The 23748-nt window shown below is 40.4% G+C and overlaps 1 protein-coding gene across 2 annotated transcripts in view; it reads left to right on the top strand.

The window, feature by feature from the left end:
• The window catches only part of LOC122549145 (sperm-associated antigen 1-like), a 138743-nt gene that overhangs the window by 85275 nt on the left and 29720 nt on the right, over positions 1-23748 (top strand). For both annotated transcript variants that reach the window (XM_043688483.2, XM_043688486.2), the window contains exon 13: positions 10676-10828. In XM_043688483.2, coding sequence (XP_043544418.2) covers positions 10676-10828 — 153 coding nt within the window. The remainder of the gene's footprint in view (positions 1-10675; positions 10829-23748) is intronic.

Here is a 23748-nt window from a genome sequence, read left to right as displayed (position 1 = left end):
GCCAGCAAGGGTCGAATCCGGGCTTGGTAGTCTCCCTGGATAAGAGAAAGCATTTGACTGGGTAGAGTGGCAGTACCTCTTTTATGTACTGGAGCAGTTTGGTCTTGGAGGGGTTTTTCCAAGGTGAGTGGCAGTGTTAAATAGTGACTTGAAAGCAGCAGTTCTCACAAATGATATAAGGTCGGACAACTTTAGTATCGGCAAAGGCAGCCAACAAGGGTGCCTTCTCTCGCCATTATTATTTACATTGGTGATTGAGCCGCTGGCAGAGGCTATCCAGAGGGACCCTAACATAATTGCCCAGGAGGTAGGGTCAGACAGGCCCTTTATGTGGATGACATTCTTCTCTTTTTAACTGATCCAATGGCATCTGTGACCCATTTAATATAAGTGACTAATCTATTTGGTTTGTTTTCGAGGTCAGAGCCGTTGCTTGCGGGGGGACTTATTAGAATATCCGATCTTGGGGCTAGAACCCGTTTCCCTTTCAGGTAGTCACAGGGACATTTCTTGTATTTAAGCATTTTATCACCCCAGCCTTCGATCAATTATATAAAGCAAACTTTGTGCAGTTGCTAGAGAAAATAAAGCAAGACCTTCGGTGCTGGGAAGATCTTCCAATATCTTGGTTGGGTAGGAAAGCTCTGGTCAAAATGAATGTTTTTCTTCGTTTATTATATCTCGTTCGAATGCTTACTTTGATGTTGCCTTAGCAAACGCTATGGAGGCTTTACAGTTGGCTTGATCTTTCATCTGGCATCATAGGCAGCCTATTATTAAGCTGGCCAAATTGCAGCCTCCGCAGGGAACGGGAGGTTTGGATTTCCTGGATTTTAAGAAATACCAATTGAGTTCCTTATTACCCTATGTGGCTGACTAGGCTTACCAGGATCCACAGTCAACCTGGTTGGACATCGAGGTCTCCCAGGCAAAATGCCCTTTTATCAATTTGTTGTTTATGGACAAGATGAGGACTGCAATGGACCATTGCAGAACCTGATTGTCCTTAACATGGTTAAAGCATGGAGAAAAATGCAGCAAGGTGGGGGCAGCATACAAAAAACTTCCTGTTTCACTCCCTTAGTAAGAATGTTAGGATTCCGGCCAGGGTCGATGGATTCTGGCTTTAAGCTCTGGGAGTCTAGAGGTGTCTCGTGTTTGGGAGATTTATTTGACGGGAAGGTCATGATGTCTTTCGAGCAGCTGAGTCAGGAATATGAACTACCTTGGAGGGACCTCTTTTGTTACTTTCAGGTTAGGACATTATACAGAAAAAAGACTACATTGATGGTTAGTCCCTATAAGTCTGATGTGGAGAGGAGAGTGCTTCAGTCTAAGGGCACTCTCTCGGTCAGCACCCTCTATCACTTGTTAGGAGGCAATGTTTTGAAGGACATTCAGCGGCTGTGTGGAATCTGGATTCAGGAATTGGGGGCGGACATCTTGTCAGAGGCATGGGAGGATATTTGGGAGGACGTAAGGAAGATTTTGATTTGTAACAGGACACAGGCTATGCAATTGAAGATACTCCACTGGGCTCATTTGGCACCGGAGCAGCTTGTGAAATTTAAGACAGGAGTATCCCCAATGTACTCCAAATGTAAAACAGATTATGGCACTCTTACTCATTGCTTGTGGACATGCCACAAGTTTCATAGGTATTTGAGTGCCATAGCAAGTGTTTTGGAAGGGGTCTTGGGAACTGAGGTTAAGGTGTATCTGGTTTTGGGCTTGCCAAATCCTTTTCGGCTTGCCAAATCTCCCTGTTTGGATGCACATGGGGAGAAACTGTTTAATATTCTTTCATTCTGTGTGAGGAAGAACATTCTAATGATCTGCATGTCAGAGAATCCCCCGGGACCCTCGGATAGCATAGATTAATTATGGAGCACGTTCCCCCTGGACTTCCTTATGAGTATGGTGCACCAATAAACAGAGCTGTTTTATAGAACATGGTGGCCCTTTCTGAATTACATAGAAGCAGACTTGTCAGCTATATTGGTCAGGGCCTTTGTGTAGTCATGAGGGCTATGTCTGGCGGTCCGGGGTCCCTTGGGAGGAAGAATGCTGATGCTCCCAGTGGTGTGGAGCTTTGGTGGGATTGCGCTGAGTGCAGTAACTTAACTTGAAAGTAATTTAATTTTCCTTGGTTTAACTTGGTTTAATTTAGTTTTAGTTATGTATTGAATTGTAGTTTTTATTGGTTTTTATTTTCCCCTCCTCAGTGGTTTGTGGAGTAGAGTAGTAGTTTGTTTGCTGTTATTGTCGTTTTATTATAAGGTTGTTATACCATTTTGATTTTGTAATTTTGTAAATAATATAAAACCTTTTTACTCAATAAAAATATTTACAAAAAAAACTATGCAGGTTCAGTGGCAATTAGGAAGTCAATGCAATGTTAGCATTCATTTCAAGAGGGGTAGAATACAAGAGCCGAGGCTGGATAAGGCTCTGGATAGACCGTATATGGAATATTATGAGCAGTTTTGCTGTCTCAGGAAAGATATGCTGACCTTGATAGGGGTCTGGAGGAGGTTCATAACAATGATCCTGGGAATTAATGGCTTATCAAATGAGGAGCAGATGTGGACTCTGGGTTAATATTCAATGAATTTTAGAAGAATGAGGGAGAGCTCAGTTAAACTTAGAGAATACTGAGAGGCCTGGATAGAATGGACAGGGAAAAGATGTTTCCACAAATAGAAGAGACCAGGACCTGAGGGCACAGCCTCAGAATGAAGGGGTAACCCTTTAGAACTGAGATAAGGAAAAATTTCTTCAACCAGAGAATGCTGAATCTCTGGAACTCATTGCCACAGAAGGCTAAGTTTATAGCGTGTGTGTAAGACAGATAGGTTCTTGAATAAAGAAATCAAGGACTATGGGGAGAAGGCAAGAAATGTGGTTGAGAAGCGCATCAGCCCTGATCAAATGGCAGAGCAGATTCAGTAGGCTGAATAGTTTAATTCTGTTTCGATCTCTCATGGTCTTTTCACATTTCTCTGCCCCACTTCTTCCCCCTTTGATAGGGATCTTGACAGCCTGCCCTTTGATGCAGTTTCAATATATATCTATGATTCTGTATTAACAATGCAGAAAAGGCAGGACTTGGAAAGTGCCCTAGTCATCTTGCTGCAAAGTGACTTGACTTGAAAATATATTGATGTTCCTTTTGTGTTGTTGAGTCAAAATGCTTGTACACCCTCCCTAATGGCATTGTGTGTCCACCTACACCAAATGGACTGCATGGTTCATGAAGCAGATCACCGCCATCTTATCAAGCCATCTTATCAAGGGCAACTATGGGTGGCAGTAAACATTTGGCCAGCCAATAACCCCAAACCCATACTGCCTACCCTAGCCTAGACTGGTACTGTTTTTAAAACTTGCTCTGCCAGTTGAGGTGATGCAGCAAGTGCCTTGTTGTGGCAATGCAGGACTTTCCATTGTTACAGTGGAAAGAAGTCCTGTCTCAAGTGCTGCATGCTTCAGTAGCCACCTGGTCAGGAAGAAAGTTGGAGCCAGATATCTATTAGGTATTTCTCTGACACTTTGGCTTGCAAAATATTTACCTCTGGAGTGCTAATGGATAATTTGGTCAACTCTTGGACCTTGGTGCATAATCGGATCAACAACCTATCATTGAGGTTTAAGGATTGAGAAAAAAGCAAAGAAATGAAAGAAAAAGAAATATAATGAATAAAATTGAGGAATTATAATAAATTTGAGTAAGGCAAGAGAAATAAGGAGATGGAAATAACATTGAGAAAGAATAAAAGACAGAGGTTAAAGGGAGAAATAATTAAACATTCATGATTTTAAAAACCTTCAACAGCAACTTACTGAGGTTAGAAATGAAACTTCTTTGATTTAAATTCATCTGAGAGTGGTATTGCTGGAACATAGGGCCAGATTTTCATAATTCGGGCAGACAACAGGAGATGAAAAAATTCCTGACTTCACAAGCCCACCTCAGGGAATTATTAGCTCTGTGATGTGATCTCCATTGCAAGAGGAACAGGGAACAGCAACAGTTGGGCTTGCTGACCCTGGAAATGTTTGGACATGCACATAGGAAAATTGATGACAATGCTTTCTTTGTGCGGCCAACTGAGAAGAAGCACAAATTTTCTTTTTATGTTATTTATTCACAGGATGAAGGCTTCACTGGCTAGGCCAGCATTTAGTGCCCAGCTGTAATTGCCCAGAGGGCAGTTAAGAGCCAAACACATTGCTGTGGGTCTGGAGTTTCCTTCCCTAAAGGACGTAGTGAACTAGATGGGTTTTCCAAAAATCAACAACTGTTTCATGGCCATCATTAGACTCTTAATTCCAGATTTTTTTTAAAATTGAATTCAAATTTCACCATCCACCATGCCAGGATTGAAACCTGGGTCCCCAGATCATTATCTGTGTCTCTGGATTGACAGTCCAGCGATAATACCACGAGGCTTCCCTCTGTGCAACATGTGATAAATCATAATTCGTAAGTCAGTTTTTTGCGACAAGCTACTGGATGATTTCTACATTAATAACGACCATTGTCATTAAACTTGCTACCAGTAAAATCAGGACCAGTACATTTCTTTTTTGTACAAGGAGAAAAGACAATTGTACGCTCGAGAATCGGGGTAGTCGAAAAAATATTTGTTTGCTGGGCCTTCCCAAATGGGAAGAGGAAGGCCAGCTTGTAGTATTTTTGGAGCAGTGGCTCCCTCACATGTTGAAGCTGGAATCTGGGTCAGGTGAGGTGCGGATAGCATGGGCCCACCGGGTTGCAATATGCAGGACCAGGTCAGACCAGCGCCCCCCCCCCCCCGGTCCTGTTCCGGCTTCAGTGTTACAGGGAGTAGCAAATGCTCCTGGAAGCCTCCAGAACTCTTGGGAAAGATCCCCAGGCCATGATATACAAGGGATTTAGGATTATGCTGTTTCAGGACTTTTCCCTAGCTTTGGTCCGCAAGAGGAGGGCGTTTGATGAAATGAAGAAGCGTCTAAGGGATTTAAACATTCAGTACTCCCTGCGCTACCCAGCGACGCTGCGTTTTAACCACGAAGGGTCCGTCTATAACTTCGGATCGCCAGAGAAGGCCAAGGAATTTTTGGACTCTCTTAAATAGATTGTAAGAATTAATCCGTGTGGTTAATGGTGCTGTTCTGCTCCCCCACCCCCGGTTTACCCTTTTTCTTTCCCTTGTTTCCTTTATTGTTTAATATCATCTCTGAGGGGTAGGGAGGGAGGCTTATTTGTTCTCCACTATGTGATTTTCTTTTTTTATATATAGGCTGGGTGGTTTAGTTGATTCAGGTGAGGGGAGGAGTTTACCTTGTCCTACCTTATTTCTTTCTTTTAGAGCGGGATTGTTTCCCCTTTTTATTTTGTGTTATTAAACTTAATTATTACCTGCTGAGACTGTAACTTTATAGTTTTGTATGTTTATACGTGGTATTAACATTACTATATGTATCTAGGTGTTGGTGTGGGTGGGGGGGGGGGGAGTAGGGTAATCACCGTTAACTTTAGCTTTATAGTACACTTTAATTTTTCTATTTTATTATGGGGTGACTGGGTCAAGGGTGGGGCGCTGGTTGGGAGAGGATATGATGGGTTTTCGGATAGGAAGTGATGCCCCCTGGAAGCATGTTTTATATTTTATATGTTTTTTTTATTTAGAAATAGTTTTTTTTTACTATATTGGCGTGAGTGTATTAAAGAATCTCTATTTTTGTGAATTTTCTATGCTCTATGCTCAGGGTATTTTGGATGGGGTTCTTCCTCCCAGGGGGTCTCGGACTTGCCTGGATGATTATGGTTAGTCATTCGATTAAATGGTGCACCTGGAATGTCAAGGGGAGTAATTCACCAATCAAAAGGAAGAAAATACTATCAAATCTCAAAAAAGAAAGGGTTGATGTACCTCTCTTACAGGAGACGCATTTACTGGATAAAGAACATTTGAAATTACAACAGGGTGGATTTGATCAGGCCTTCTTTTCATCTTTCAGTTCAAAAAGTAATGGAGTAATCATTCTCATTCGGAAGAATCTCCTTTTCAAAATCTTAAGTCAGATAAAAGATAAATCTGAACGGTATATACTGATTAAAGCCCTTATAAATGGAGAAGAATATGAGATTTTGAATCTTTATTGTTCCCATGGTGCATTCTTTCAAATTTATAATGGAAGCTTTCTCCAAACCGATGGCTCTCGGGGCTCGTCACACAATTATAAGGAGAGATTTTAATTGTATTATGGACCTGGAGATAGACAGGATCCCCAAGAGTACTGCGGGTATATCCCCCAGATCTGATTTGAATAAAGAGCTAGGATTAGTAGACATGTGGAGGTGCCTCCACCCGTAAGACAGAGATTTCTTTTTTTTATTCTAATCCACATAAGTGTCACACTAGAATTGATATGTTTTTTGCCCCCTTGACCTTTTTGAATTCCATATTATCCTGCAAAATAGGTAATATAATAACTTCTGATCATGCTGCAGCATATATGGAAATCAAGACTAGGAACAATGAGATGGCCCCCCGACATTGGCGTATTGATTCTTTCGTAATGAAGGATAGTAAATTCGTAAAATATTTCTCTCAAGAATTCAAAACTTTTTCAGAAATTAATTCCGGTATGGCTAGTAACCCGTCAATAATGTGGAAGACCATTAAGGCTTATGCGCGGGGTCTGATCATTTCATACTTGGCGACCCAGAAAAAACTAAAAGGAGAACAACAGCATCTACTCGAGGCTCGCTTAAAGGCAGCTGAAACAGCATACGTTGATAGGCCCTCTGTTGCTAAATTACAAAGGATTACGGCCCTTAGGACAGCCCTGAATACCACGCTTACCCAAACGGCAAAGAGGGAAATATTATTTGCAAAGATTATATGAATTTGGCGGTAAGCCTGGTAGATACCTAGCCTTTCTCGCAAGGGAGAAAAAGGGCCCCTCAAGCTATCACGTCAATCAGGGAAAGTGCTGGTACTCTGACTCACAATCATAAAAGGATCAACACAATCTTCAGAAAGTTTTACTCTGATTTGTATAAATCGCAGGATTGTGAAGATAGAGCCAGGAAGATGGAGTTGTTTTTTAAAAGCCTGGCCTTTCCGGACTTAACCCCGGAACAGGTGTCGGTCCTGAATGCTCCCCTAACAACCCAGGAAATACTTAACGCAATCAGGCAGCTTCAGAGTCTAGTTTCTTTCTCATTGAGATGAGCGAATATCTCTCTCATTCTCAAAAAAGGAAAGGACCCAGAAGATTGCGCATCATATAGACTAATATCTTTGCTAAATGTAGATTTTAAAATTCTTTCTGAAACATTAGCATTGAGGTTGGAGAGGGTATTGCCATATATCATAAAAGAGGACCAGACAGGGTTTATCAAGGGCCGTAGATCGTCTAATAATATTAGCAGGGTTTTGAATGTGATTCAAATCTGTCAACAGGAAAGAATACCTGGAATAGTAGTCTCGTTGGATGCGGAGAAGGCATTTGACGGGGTTGAATGGTCATATTTGTTCTATATACTGGAAAGGTTTGGCGTTGGAAAGGTATTTGCTAAATGGGTCTCAACATTGTATAATGACCCCAAAGCAATTGTGATCACCAATGGCTTAGGCTCGGATAGCTTCAGTGTGGGTAGGGGCTGTCCTCTCTCACCGTTACTATTCATGCTAATAATTGAGCCACTAGCGGAAGCTATATGGGCTGACTCTAATATAACGGCCCTGAGGGTTGGCACAGGTAAAGATAAAATTACCCTTTATGCAGATGATGTTCTCCTTTTTCTTAGAATCCTTTGATGTCCGTGCCCAGCCTGATCCAAGTTATTAATTTATTTAGTGCATTCTCAGGCTACAAAATTAATTTCTCAAAATCGGAGGCCATGCCGATGGGTGGTCTCGCTAGTGTGTCCCACTTATTGGACGGATCTCACTTTCCCTTTCGGTGGTCTCTGGAGGGTTTTTTATATTTATTTTTATCAGTCCAGTATTTGGCCAGCTATACACGGTCAATTTTATGCATCTACTGGAAAGGATAAGGCAGGACCTTCAACGTTGGGGGGATCTTCCAATTTCTTGGCTAGGTAGAATAGCTCTAATTAAAATGAATGTCTTTCCCCGTCTCTTATACCCTATGAGAATGCTCCCAGTGATGCTGCTGAGGGCGGCACTGCGCAAATTATATGGTTGGCTTGTTTCCTTCATCTGGAATCATAGACGGCCCCTCATTAAGTTAAAGAAGCTGCAGCTTCCACAAGCAAGGGGAGGGCTGGATTTTCCAGACTTTAGGAAGTATCAGCTGAGTTCCCTATTAAGCTACATAGCCGATTGGGTCTCGTCTGACCTGCAATCAATCTGGCTGGACATCAAGTAAAGTGCCCTCTCATTAACCTCTTATTTTTAGATAAGATGAAAGTCATTATGGACCATTATAAAAACCCAATAGTATTAAACACAATTAAAGAATGGAAGATAATGCAGCAAAACGAGGGTAATTCACATAAAACCTCCCCTTATACTCCTATAGTGGGAGCATGGGGTCTTCAACCGGGACTGACAGATGCCACATTTAAATCCTGGAGGTCCAGGTATATCTCCTGTTTAGGGGATCTGTTTGATGAGGGGTTCTTGATGTCTTTTGAACAGCTGCACCAAAAATTTGGACTACCTAATGGAGACCTCTTTCGATACTTCCAAATTCGAGATTATATACAGAAGAAGACTACGTTATTAGATAGCCTTTATAAATCAGATAGAGAACGTAGAGTGTTGTGGCCAATGGGTTTACCCTCGGTCAGCACTCTCTATCATTTATTACATAATGAAGTGTCGGAAGACATGGAACGTTTTCTTAGAACATGGGATCAGGAATTGGGGTTGGACATATCCACAGAAATGTGGGATGACATCTGGGAAAATGCTAGAAAAATCTCCATCTGTAATAGAACCCAGGCCATTCAGTTAAAGATACTCCATAGGACTCGTATAGCACCGGAACAATTGCCAAAATTTAGGGCAGGAGCATCTCCAGTGTGTCCCAAATGTAAAATAGGGGTGGGCACTCTCACACATGTCATAAGATCTGCAAATACTGGGTCAGAGTAGCAAATGCTTTATCAGAAATCTTGGGATCGGAAATTAGAGTGTCTCTTCTCCTGGGTTTTTCGAGCTTGCCTTCCCTGGATGTGCACGGGAGGAAATTATTTTCTGTTCTCTCCTTTTTTGCAAGGAAAAATATCTTAGTAAACTGGGTAGCTGAGGGCCCTCCAAGACTTCTGAATTGGCCCAGGTTAATCATGGTATGTATTCCCCTTGACTTCCTTACAAATATCTTGCACCAAAAACTGAATTAATCTATAAAACATGGAAGCCCTTCCTGAATTATATAAATATAGATATTTTGGCCATTTTGTCAAGGGCTTTCATCTAGTTGTGGTAGCAGTTCTGGCTGGTCCAAGGCCCCTTGGGGGAGGTATCCCGCATGAATACGGGTTTTATTATGACTTGATGTTAATTCGTTCCGAGCATGTACTTCACTTTTTAATTACTATGTTATCCTTTTTTTTCTCTTGAGTAATGTAAGATATTTTATTATACGTTCTGGTTAGTTATAGGTTAGATTAGTAGTTAGTTGAGTTTTGTTTTCTCTTTTTTTTAATTTCTTTTTGTTTGATAGGTTTTGGTTATTATTTATTTAATATAATATTTGTATATTAATGTTTGTATTTGTGTTTTTTATTTTGTAAATTTGTAAAAACATGTTAAATTTTCAATAAAAATATCTATATTTTTAAAAATGACTTTTTCAATGTAACAGTTATACTGGTCTTTCTAGTTTTTTTTAAATGTAATGTGTACCCCAGTTTTTCTCCCTTTTCCCTTTTTGTAATCTAATAAAGAAACTTCTCTTGACCGTGTGATATTCGTTAGTCAGCATATTCCACCCTGATCTCATTTCACAATTGCTGCCTCGCCAACCAGTTCTTTTTTTTCTGGCATCTAGTGGCATATGAGGCAAATAAAACACCTACTTTCTTCTCAGTCTATAACTATATATCTCTCATTAAAGGCTGCCAGTGTATAGTACTCTATCTAATCCACTGCAATCATTCTTGCTTGCTTTGTGGGAGTTGGGTAGAAGAGACAAATGAAAATAATTAACAGTTAATGAAGGAGAAGTTGAAGAACTCGGAGAAAAAAAAGACCAATATGGGAAGTCCCAACCATTGTATTTTGGCCACATTTTAAATTCCAAAGAAATCATGGGTGACAGTCAAATGGCATAAAAGGCTAGATTAATGTTACATTTTCTGAAGGAATGTATTCAAACACCAGCACTAATAGAATTAGAGTAATGCTTAGATTTATTATCACATGTACTCACATGAGTATAGTGAAAAGTTTACAAGTTGCTACTACCGTGACATAATATTTCATAATATGGAGCTTGACACCACAGTGTGCAGCTGAAATGATTCATGTTAATGCCTTGGATGAGGCAGCTAGATAAACGAGGGAGAAAAGAACAGGAAGGTATGTTGATGAAATCAGATGATAGAGGATGTGTGGAGACTTGTGTAAGGCAGAAGCACTGGGATGGATCTGTTGGCCTTTTCCTTGCGCTGTGAATACTGTGTAATAGTTTGATTTTATTTCCCTAGAGCTTTAGAGCTGCAGCCATTTTCGGTGAAACCTCTCTTGCGACGGGCCATGGCTTATGAATCCCTAGAACGTTATCGGCAGGCTTATGTGGATTATAAAACAGTACTTCAGGTGGATAGCCGGATCCAACTTGCAAATGACAGTGTCAACAGGTGAGCATTTATACATTTAACTAATGTAATGGCTGACCTTTTTTTTGTTAGTGTATAGAAGATTAGAGGTAAATACTTCATACTTGCATAATATTTAATCACCCAGCCCTTGGACTTTTATACAAGTTTTGTCCTGCTTTGCCTAAATATTTTGTTTTCACTTGCCTCAATCAACAAAAATGAGTCATATTTTACATGGTGAGGGCCTACTAGCGTTCGAGCTTTTGAAAATTTAAAGTCAAACAGATTTTTAACCTATAATGCCCTCGTTCATCTTTAACTTACATAGCTTCTCTTGGCCTTTTACCATAACTTTCAGGGAAAATTTTAGGAACCATAGGACGAATGATGTAAACCGTTAGTTAGCAATCAAAGTTGTTGAAGTAAAACCAAAATGATGTGATTAATAGGCAGTTAAGTAGGTTTCTGGATTGAGAAGAGACTGAAGGATATGATGAGAAGGTGGGGTCACCTTTTCTAAAATCGAATTTCACTTTGTGAAGGAAAGTTGGGAGGATATACATCAACTCAATACATCTCTCCTCACAAGGCCTGGCCTACATGTGACTCCAGACCCACAGCAACGTGATTGACTCTCAACTGCCTTCTCAAATGGCCAAGGTAGCCACTCAGTTGCATCAATCACTACAAATCTGAACAAAGAAATGAAACAGGATGGACCACCTGGCATTGATCTAGACATTCTAGAAAAGACAACAGCTCAAGCAGCCCTGTTAATCATCCATAGTACACCTGACTGACATTGGAGGCTAGTGCCACAACTGGGAGAGCTGTCTCACAGACTAGTCAAGCAACAGCCTGATATATCATACTCATAGAATCATAACTTACAGACAATGACCCAGACAACACCATTAACATCCCTGGGTATGTCCAACCCACAAGCGGAACAGACCCAGCAGAGATGGCAGCACAATGGTATACAATGGGAAGGAAATTGCCCTGAGAGTACTCAACATTGACTCCGGATCCCATGAAGTCTCATACCTTCAGGTTAAACCTGGGGCAAGGAAACTTCCTGCTGATTATCAGTTACTGTTCTTCCTTAGCTGAAGAATCAGTATTCCTTCATGTTGAACTGCACTTGGAGGAAGCACTGGGTGTGACAAAGATACAAAATGTACTGTGGGTGAGGCATTTCAATGTCCACCACCAGGAGCAGCTCAGCAGCAGCACTACTTATCAAGCTGATTTGGTCCTAAAGAACGTAACTGCTAAACTGAGTCTGCAGTAGGTGGTGAGGAAAGCAACAAGAGAAATAAACATACTTAATTTCATCCTTACCAGTCTATCATCTGCAGGCGCAACTGTCCATGACAGTATTGGTAAGAATAACCACTGCAAGAAGTCGAAGTCCCACCTTCACATTGAGAATAACCTCCATTGTGTTGTATGGCACTATCGCCATGCTAAATGGGACAGATTTGGGACAGATTTAGCAACTCAAGACTAGGCATCCACAAGACACTGTGGGCTATCAGCAGCAGAATTGTACTCCAACACATCTGTAACCTCGTGACCTGGCATATCCCCACTCAACCATTACCATCAAACCAGGGGATCAACCCTGGTTCAATGGAGAGTGCAGGAGGGAATGCCAGGAGCAGCACCAGGCATACCTGAAAATGAGGTGTGAACCTGGTGAAGCTATAAACAGGACCATGTGCATGCCAAATAGCATAAGCAGGAGGTGATAGGTAGATTTAAGTGATCCCACAACCAGTGGATCAGAAGTAAGCTCTGCACTCCTGCCACATCTAGTAATGAAAGGTGGTGGACAATTAAACAATTCAGTGGAGGAGGCTTCACATATATTTTCATCCTCAATGTTGGAAGAACCCAACACACAAGTACAAAAGATAAGGCTGAAGCATTTGCAACAATCTTCAGCCAGCAGTGCCAAGTGGAAGATCCTTCTCAGGCTCCTCCACTATTCCCCAGCATTACAGATACGAATCTCTAGCCAATTCGATTCACTCCATGTGATATCCAAGAAATAGTTGGAAGCACTGAACGCACCAAAAGCCTTGACAACATTTTAGCACCCATGCTGAAGACGTGTGCTCCAGAACTTACCACATCCCTAGTCAAACTCTTCTAAAGCAGTTACAATGCTGGCATTCAAACGACAATATAGGAAATTGCCTGGGCATGTCCTGGACACACACAGCAGGACAGATCCAACCCAGCCAATTACCGCCAAATCCATTTACTCTCTATCATCAGTAAAGTAATGAGAAATGTCATCAACAAAGCTATCAAGCAGCACCTGTTGAGCAATAACTTGCTCAGTGAAGCCCAGTTTAGGTTCCTCCAGGGCAACTTAACTCCTGATCTCATTCAACCTTGGTTCAAACATGGTCAAAAGAGCTGAATTCGGAGGTGAGGTGTAAGTGACAGCCCTTGATATCAATTTGACCACGTGTGGCATCAAGGAGCCCAAGCAAAACTGAAATCAGTGCATAATCAGGGGATAAACTCTATGTTGGTTGGAATCCTACCTGGCACATAAAAAGATAGTTGTGGTTGTTGTAGGTCAGTCATCTTGGCTCCAGGTCATCTCTGCAGGAGTTCCTCAAGGTTGTATGCTAGTTTCAAGATCTTTAGCTGCTTTATCAATGACCTCCCCTCCACAAGATCAGAAGTTGGGATGTTTGCCAAGGATTGCACAATGTTCTCAACATCTCAGATACTGAAAGCAATAAAATTTGGATAATATCCTGGCTTGGGTTGACAAGTGGCAGTTAACATGCATGCCAGATAAATGATCATCTCCAATTTCTTGTGATGTTCCTTCCAAATTTTAAATTTTATAAAGTACAGTCGCATTCTTGATAACATGTGGGCTATTACTTTACCTTTTCCATGACATAAATATTTTTTCAAACATTAAATAGTTCAGTTAATAAGCTCCATCTCACATTTTTGTTTTGAATTTCATTACAAAAGTTAAGGAATTATGCCTGTATACTATTGTTCCTTTGCACCCGCAACAGACATAAACTTCATAATGTTGAAGAGCCATTAATAATTACAAAGTCTCCTTTTCCACTGTACAGCATCTCTGATATTAATTTGATTTCTTAATAAGGACCTCATTTGGCCTCTTCCCGATTCCAGTGCTATTGCAAGATGATAACTTACCTGAGCCACTAGTGTCAGTTGTCATTTTAAAAGGTTTCATAAAGTCAGGACAGCCAGCATTGGTTCAGTTGTTAGAACTGCTGTCAACGTGCCAAAGATTGCTTGACATTCTGCTGTCCATACCCTCTTTGCCTGTTTTCATAATGTTAATATTTCACACAACGCCGAGTTATAGTCCAACAGGTTTATTTACAAGTAGGAAGGAGCAGTGCTCTGAAAGCTGTACTTCCAAAGAAACCTGATATTGTATGACTTTTAACTTTATCCACCCCAGTCCAACACCAACACCTCTACATCATGTTTTCATAACAAATTTGTTAGGTACAGCTATTGTGCTGAAGTTTAGACACAGATTTCCAATAACACCCGTACATTCCCAGAAATCTCATGATTTCCTGTTACATCTTAGGAACAGGAAATTTGAACAGATTCAGTTCTTGGCAAAACTTGCTCTTGCCCAAAGTCATTTACCCTCATTGAAGCGCATTTGCTTGGTGGAATTTATTATTAAGGCAGCTAACTATAATTGCTTCAACAGATCTTCTCATTGCTTTATATGTTCTTCCCAGTTGATACTGTAAATTACAATATACGCATAAACTACAAAGTTAGGCACTTCAGCTACAACTTGAGTCGTAAGTCTATGAAACTTAGCTGAGCATTTTTTATACAATCTCCTAAGCAAGGAATTGGGAATGATCTATTTTTGTGAGGGCATTCATTTTTCTGTAATCTGCGCAGAATCTATTAATCAACCTGGAATAATGGAATCCGTACAGTATGGATGCAGGACATACCGACCCTCCAAAGAGATCCCAACCTCTCTCTTACACACACACACACTTTCCATCATTCACCCAACCAACCTACTCCTGGACGATGAGCAATTCAACTTGGACAATCCTCTTTGGACTGTGGGAGGAAACCCATGCAGACATTGGAAGAATGTGCAAACTCCACAGTCACCCAAGGGTGGAATCAAACTCTGCTCCCTGGCGCTGTGAAGTAGCAATGCTAACTACTGAGCCAGTGTGCTGCCCTATCTGGTTAACTCCAGATTTGGCAGGTCCAGGTGATTTTCCAGCATATATTGAATCCCCATTTTCACCTGAGCTTGTTTTTCCAGGCTTGACTGATAGCAATATTGTTTTATCAGTACTGTAACCCCTACACCCACACCATTTGTGGTTAACATTATACGTCTCTACAGTTTTCTTTCAATTTCCTAGGTAACCTTACTGGATCTTCACATTGTCTATCCTCTAATTACAAAAATACATTGTCTAACCATCCCAGTATTTCCGCCTCACTAGTCAGATTGTAGGAGATTGACTTTGTGAATTATGTATCTTGCTTTTATCTCATTCTCACTTTCCCTATTAAACTTCACGACTTACCATCTGTCATACCTGCTCTTTCTTAACTTGTTTTCTATGATGATATGTATTAAACATGCTTATGTGATATAATCGATTGTTCTTTCTGCAATCAGGAGTATCTACCAGATAAGTTACTTTACTAACCCTCCTAACTGCCTTTATAGATCACTGATTTGTGCTTTCAAATGTTCTGGTTTTAGCATGTTTGCCTGCTCATTCTTCCATTTTTGACTGTGAAGTTTCTAAATGCTCCTGTGCTACTTTGCATGTTCAGGAGAGTCCATAATCCAACATTGAGGATTCCTCTTCTTTGCCTAGAAACTTTTCCTTAATCAATTTTAATAGATCCCTTACTACGTAACCATAGTTCAATTTAAAAGGACTAAACCCAGTAGAGTCATTTGGGGAATATCTGGTAGCAAATGTGTAAAATATGCAATTCTAGTCTACACTGCTGCCATGACTATTGAGTGATCTCAATACTTCTGTCTTCCAAACATTCTGTTTGCCTTTTGCTTGTTCACCCATGCTTACCTGTACATTCTCAAACCCTGAGTTTTTTCACAGGTTTTTGACAGTATCATCAGTTTGGTGATCCAGTGCACAAGAATAAAAGGGAAATTATTGAGAAGATAGTTTAGAGCTTTGATCTATTTAAATCTGATGATTATATTTTCACAATGTCTCTGCAAGAACTCAGTTGTTCACTACCAGGAATATATTTTAAAATAAATCACAGGCCCAAATTACAGTGCAGTTACTTTTATCTGTACTTGAAGACTGATTTTATGTTCTTGGCTGTCATACTGTGAGAGACATTGATTTAAATTGTTCATTGTGTTGCTGCAACTTGCCTGCTTTAGGGCTCATGTTTGACAGAGTCCTAAAAATAAGTAATGGTTGGTGAAGCAGTGAGAAAACAAGACTAAACATATAAATTAACTTGATTAAATAAAACAGCATGCACCTATTGCTAGTTGTGGTTAGTAATTATTGCCTGCGTAAACAGCAACTACTGGCTGGCCCATTTCTGCTGGATGAGGGATGTTCAAGCAGTTGAAATTTAAAAGTGATTGCCTACCTCTGACTGATATTTTTAGAGAGAGCCTGTAAATGAAACAATATACTTTCTACTGAAGTAGGAAAAGCTACATTCTCACTGCACGTTAAGAATATATTGCCAAGTTGTGGGATCCCAAATTGAGTTGACTCTTTGATATTAAGTATTGAGTAGCCTAAACAGCAACTGCTTAGATTTATGTAGTACCTTTAACATAATAAAACATTTCAAAGCACTTTGCATTAGAAAGCAAAAACCTTGATCAAAGAGTATGTTTTAAGCAATGTATTAAAGGAAGAAAGAGAGGTAGAGAGAGAGGTGTAGAGCCTAGGACCGAGGACCAGATGGAATTTACCTTGCATAAATGTGATGTGTTGTATTTTGGTAAGGCAAACCAGGGCAGGACTTACACAGTAAATGGTAGGGTCCTAGGGAGTATTGCTAAGCAAATAGGGTGCAGGCACATAGTTCCTTGAAGGTGGAGTTTGCAGGTAGATAGAGTAATGAAGAAGGTGTTTGGCATGCTTGCCTTTATTGGTTATAACATTAAGTATAGGTCATGTTGTGGGTTTATAGGACATTGGTGAGGCCACGTTTGGAATACTGCATACAGTTCTGGTCACGCTTCAATAGGAAGGATGTTGTTAAACTCAAGAGGGTGCAGAAAAGATTTACAAGGATGTTGCTAGGACTGGAGGGTTTGAACTATATGGAGAGACTGGGCTTTTTTCCTTGGAGCAAGGGAAACTGAGAGGTGACGTTATAGAGGTTTATAAAATCATGAGCATAAATAGAGTTAATAGCCAAGTCTTTTTCCTTGGGTAGGGGAGTCCAAAACTAGAGGGCATAGTTTAAGTGAGAGGGGAAATACTTAAAAAGTACTTGAGGGTAATATTTTCATGCAGAGGACGGTGTGTGTCTGGAGCTGCCAGAGAAATTGGTGGAGGTGAGTATAATTTAAAAGGCGTCCGGTTGAGTATATGTGTAGGAATTGTTTAGATGGATATCGGCCAAATGGGACTGGGTCAGATTGGGATGTCTGGACAGATGAGTTGGACCAAAGAGTCTATTTCCATGCGGTATGACTCTGACTCCATGACTCTATTACTGTTACCAGGATATGATTAATCGTTCAATCCTTTCTTGTTCAAATGTAGCAGACTTCAGACGGCACACACATATCGCATGTTGTTCCTTGTTGATATTCAGTGAAGGGTATTGTCCACTGACCATCCTGGGCATGTATGGCTTTCTGATGAGTCCTGCTCTCCATCTGCTCCTGTCCCTCTTCTCATTCTTTTAATGATGCTGTGTTTGAAAAAAGATACCTACCACTGTACCATGTCTTCGATCTTATCGTGCAGATGACATGACGTCAGGATCAAGTTTATCACATCATTCTTTGTAGGCTTCAGCAACTGTAAATAACTTTGAAAAACACTGTATACCTGTACACTAACAATAGCTAGTAGAAATCAATCTTCAGGCTTAGGGGTGGGTGCAGGGAGAGGTGCAGATGAAGGGGGTGGCGGGAGCAGAGTGGTGAAGGTGGGGATAGGTGAAGACATGCAGAGGGTATGACCTGGTTGGTCAATGGGAGGAATGAATCCATGAGGTGGCTGAGAGGAGTGGAATGGAGGGGGAGGGGCTGGGAAGGGAGTCAGGGGAAGGGAAGGAAGCTTATTAGAAATTGGAAAACTCAATGTTGAGTCTTCCGGGCTGTAGACTGCTCAGGCAGAAGATGAAGTGTTGTTCCTCCAATTTGCAATTTGGTTTGCTTTGGTAATAGAGGAGGCCAAGGATGGTCATGTCGGAAAGGGAGTGGGATGGGGAATTAAAATGCATGGTGACTGGGAGATCCGGTCAGTCCCTGCAGGATGAGATGCTCAGCAAACCGTTCCTTAAATTTACGTTTGGTCTCCCTAATGTAGAGAGGACCACATCGGGAGCACCTGATGCAATAAACTAGGTTGGAAGAGAGGAAGGTGAACCTCTTTCTCACTTGGAAGGACTGTTTGTCCCTTCCCCCGATTCCCTTCTCAGCCTTTCCCCCTCCTGCCACCCCTCCCAGTCACCTATCGAATTCATTCCTCCCATTGACCGGTCGTACCCTCTACCTATCTTCACCTATCCTTACTTCACCACCCTGTCCCTGCCACCCTATTTATCTGCAGCTCTCCTTACACCACCCCCAGTCCTGAAGAAAGGTTACACCTGAAATATCGACTTCTTCACTTCCTGATGGTGCCTGGCTTTCTGTTTTCTTCCAGCCTCTTGCTTGTCTACTTTGGATTCCAGCATCTGCAGTTTTGTTTCCCTCTAGTAGAAATAAATCTGCAACTAATTTGAAAGTATTTGATGATCCCTTTAAATAGGACAAGTGTGGATGTTTTTCTTATTGCTGAACATGTGTTCAGTCTTGCAAGTAAGTAAGAGAGAGCACTAGTTGGAACTTTGAACTCCAAAATGTCGATGTTCTTGTCAGGTCAGCTTTATGCACTGATTGACATTGCAATCTTCCTTCTCTTGCTTCACTTGAAAGTGTATGTGTACACTTTGTGAACCATCTTGACTTTTTATTATGCTTATTGTACTCAAAAATCAGGCACTACACATCCATATTTTACATCAATATAATTTACAGCACAAATATAAGTCATTCAGTTGAACAATCAATGCTATAGATAAGCTTTCTCCTACTCTACTTACTTCATCTAACCCTATAGGCCAATCAGTAGCTTCCCTTATCTGCATTCACACTGTTTCTTTCAACCATACCATGAGGAAGCAAGTTTTATATTATTTCTTGAAAGTTAATGTTTCAGGTCTGTGATCTTCCATCAGAGCCTCCTGCCCATTGTAACTATTTTACTATCAAGATTAATATTGCTTCTCTAATTGCAATTTGCACTGCCTTTTATTAGGAGAGAAAATAATATTCCTGTTGTATTCTCCCATATTAATGCATGTGTTGCATGATAAAAAATACAGCTGCATTGTCCTAGACTAGTAGGATCTCTATTGGGAGTCTATAAGAACGGAAAGCTTGGCTGTAAGTTAGGATAGTGCTTCAGTATTTGTAGAAGTTCCCATTGCATGTCTAAGTAGTCTGAGATCTGGCCAGTGATAGATATAAGATTGAGAGAGGCCAGGAGATGGATGAAATTTCTAACATTTTGAATTACCTTGACCCTCCCCCCTTGTAAACTAATTGAATGTCATCCTCAGTTGTGTAGCAGTTGATGTTTGTGCTGACTGCTTTAGTAAATTCCTTCATATGATTGAACCTACCGGCTTATGCTCTTCAGCTAGAAATACTTTAATAAATGTATCCTCAGTTTGGGAATCCTCCCCGCAAAATTGCTCCTCATAAGATATCTGCTATTGCAAAATTGAATTGTATTAACTGTAATCTTTTAAAGTGTGTTTGTACCATTCTACAATATGACTCTAAAAGTGTGTTGTTATTTAATCACCATAACCTGTATATTGTGGACATAACTTATTTTGATTAAATTACTGCATAAGATGATGATTTGCGCCATGGTAGTTATCTCTGCATGGGTCATGGGCCCTGTTGTAGAACGGCAGTAGGGTCCTTATCTCTGAACCAAGAGGCCTGGGTTCAAGTCCCACTTGCTCCAGAGGTGTGTAATAACACCTCTGAATAGGTTGATTAAAAAAAGGTATAATTACTCATCATTTGTAAGAATTCTCAATCTTTTAGTTTTAAACAAAATTCTGCCAGAAATATTTATATAAATATCTTGCAGAATTATTTTGAGAATGCCAAGATCCTGTGGCTTTGACTATATTAATGAATCTCTGGGAAAGGTGACCTGGCTGAAATTCCAAGGCACACATCTGGATAAAGTAAACCTCTATAATGGTTACTTGACAATCAGATAAATTCAGATTAAAGTTCTGACTGAGCATAACTGTAAGGTTGTGTTCACTTCAGAATCAAATTATATGAACTTGAGTACCAGCATCTTCATTACATTGGCAGGATGCATTTTGCCAATATTAAAGTGATTGTTTTGTATTTGCATTATGTGAGTGGGAAATTCACTTTGAAAAGTAAATTTATTCTAGCAAATGTAAGTATTGCACATTAAAGATAAATAATATTACTTTGATTTACGTGGATTGGGCACCATTAGTTCAAGAGGGATGAGGAAAAATAGTAAATGTGTCACTTCTATGCTGGCTAATTTAAGAATTTCACTCAAGTCATCAATGTTATTAACTGATGAATCATTCATTGATGTATAAAGCAAATCCCCGATGCCTGTTTGCTCTCACAAGCAATTTATTTTTCTTTGGGCAACAAACAACAGCAATGCAATTTTACAGATTGCATTTGTACAACTCATTTATGCCATTAACATATTTCCCTACCCAAATGCTTTCTCAATACTAGTTTCTTTTTCTAACCATCACTAATGAATTCTGATATCAGAGCAGAACTCCCAGGCAATTAACGCATTGCTTCTGTTTTAAGACAGTCGGCTATCCCTTCAGGTAATTGATTGGGCCATACCCTTGTTAGTCCTGCTGTACCTCCATCAGGATACCTCAGAATCATCCCACCTTGACTCTGGGCCAACCACCAATCTTCATTTTGAGAATCTTAAAGACAGGCTGGAGAAAAATTAACCTTGGCCCTGTGGCTTCACTCATATTTACATGCAGCGGTCAAGAAATGCCAGCAACAATGATTTGAAAATGAAGGGGAAGGGAATATATTCAATTTAGCCATTCCAAACACACCTAATCCATTCATTTCCTTTTCCTTCATTCACCTAAAACAATCTAATCTTGAATGTTGTTGAAGTTTCTGTCTCAACAGTCTGTTTCAACCTTTAACCATAGAAATGAATTCAGGTTTACAATTAGCAATGTAAAAATGTTTCTCCTGACTCTTTCACCTTGCTTATATTTAGTCTTATACCAAGGCCTTATATTCATGATCTTTTTACAATTGAAAATACACTGCTTTGATTTTATTCTGCTGTGTTGCCCATAATCTACATTGTTCTAACAAAAATAAGTTTAGGAATGCGAGGCATTACATTGCTTTGCTGCCTGATTTATTATCGTGTTTCTGCCGGTATTGTGTCCAAAATGGTAGAATAGCAGAGGGAAATTTTAGTGCAAGTCTCTGAGTAGCTCTTGCAAAAACAAGGTTTCTTGAGCAGGGATGATTTATGACACTACTGCACAATCCAATTACATTATTTGAATAAGGATATAATACCAGCTAATCACAGAGCACCTGTGTTGAGTCAACACTTTGGGTTCTGAGACCTAGGAATGTGCTACTGAGCAACAGTTGAAAGATTGTGATCATGGAGTGCTCATTGTGAAACTATACCCTGGAGAAGGATGGCTCCCAACCAAAATAAGGGGAATCCTAAAGGGGAACATCCTGAAGGCTCAGCAGAGAAGAACTATTATAACTAACCAGTTGAAACATTCAGCAGTATGATAACTCTTGAGTGGGAAATGTAATCTCCTCTTCAGTTATCCTGTATGTATCCATGTCACACCCTTAGAAATATGAGCTCACTTGCAACACCTTACATTTTTCAAGTGACTATGTTGTTTTACGGCACCTAATGAACTATGTTACATATTGTTGCAAACACACCCCTTGTACACTTAAATTTCAGTGCAACCAGGTTATTAATTTACTACCCCAAACAAACAGAATGCTGGAGAAATTCACTGAAAAAGAGTCATTCAAGATTTGACAAACTAAGCTTTATTTCTCAGTGTAGGATCAAATTGCTGCAGATAGAATATGAACTGAAAACAAAAATGTGTTGGAGATCATTGGAGCTAAAGTGAGCATTTATGCAATATTGGATTGGGAGGGTCCGTGGGGTTGTAGTTGGAGGAAGGGTTTGAAGAGATGATGTCAACATTATTGCTCAATCCAGCCATGCCTCGACCACTCACATCCGCCTCACAGTAGCCACTGAACTGTGTTAGTGGAGAACTGATTGCATTAATTGAAATGGACAAGATGCTGCCTCACTTCTCCTTAATCAATGACTAAATTTGTTAAAATTCAAGGCTGTAAGGAGCCCTGATGAAAAGGCCCCAACCTAAAAAGTTGACTCTCCTACTGCTCTGATGCTGCTTGATCTGCTGTGCTTTTTCCAGCTCAAACTTTTATTGATTCCAACATCCTGGTATAACCTCCTTTGTACTCTCTCTAATGCTATCACATCCTTCCTTTGGTGAGGTGACCCAGTATTCCAGCTGTGGCCTAACCAATGCTGTGTACAACTCCAACGTTACCTGCCTGCTCTTATACTCTGTGCCACAACTGATGAAAGCAAGTGTCCCAAAAGAAATATAAAGAGCAATCAAAAGGGAACAAGAATAGCAGCAAACAGTTATAGAGTCGTACAGCATGGAAACAGGCCCTTCACCCCAACATCCATGCTGACCAGGCTTCCTAAACTGAACTAGTCCCATTTGTCTGCATTTGGCCTATATTCCTATAAACCTTTCCTATCTATGTACCTTTCCAAATTTCTCTTAAAAGTTGTAATTGTACCCGCCTCTCCCACTTTCTCTGACCACTTGTTCCATATATGCATCACTTTCTGGTTGAAAAACAGGCCCTTGTTTTAAAAGATCCCTCAGGTCCTTTTTAAATCTTGCCCCTCTCACCTTAAACCTTTGCCCTCTAGTATTGGGCTCAACTTCTCTGAGGAAAAGACTGTGGCTATTCACCTTATCTATGCCCCTCATGATTTTATAAACCTCTGAGGTCACCCCTCCGCCTTCAGGAAAAGGGCCCAGTCTGTTCAGAAAACTGAAACCTTCCCGGCTCAGTAACCTCCTTTTAACTTTTTTTTGCACACTTTCCATTTTTATAACAGGGCGACCAGAATTGTAAGCAAAATGTGGTTTTGCCAATGTCTTGTACAGATGTGACATAATGTCCAAACTCCTGTACACAGTACTCTAATGATGGCAAGCATGCCAAACACCACCTTCACCACCCTGTCTACCTGTGATGCTACTTTCAAGGAACTATGTATATGCAATCCTAGGTCTCTCTGTTTGACAACACTCTTCAGGGCCCAACCATTAACGATGTAAGTTCTGCCCATGTTAGTTTTGCTAAAATGCAACACCTCTAGATTAAACTCTATCGGCCATTCTTCAGCCCACTGGACTAATTGTTCAAGATCCTGTTATAGAGTCAGAGATGTACAAAATGGAATCAGAACCCTCGGTCCAATTCGTCCATGCCGACCAGATATCCTTCCCTAATCCAATTCCATTTGCCAGCA

The sequence above is a fragment of the Chiloscyllium plagiosum genome, unplaced genomic scaffold, assembly GCF_037043375.1.
Source record: "Chiloscyllium plagiosum isolate Xiang-an unplaced genomic scaffold, Cpla_swu_hap1 HiC_scaffold_4, whole genome shotgun sequence".
Taxonomy (NCBI): domain Eukaryota; kingdom Metazoa; phylum Chordata; class Chondrichthyes; order Orectolobiformes; family Hemiscylliidae; genus Chiloscyllium; species Chiloscyllium plagiosum.
The sequence above is the reverse complement of the archived record's forward strand: the minus strand, read 5'-3'. Positions and strand labels throughout refer to the sequence as shown.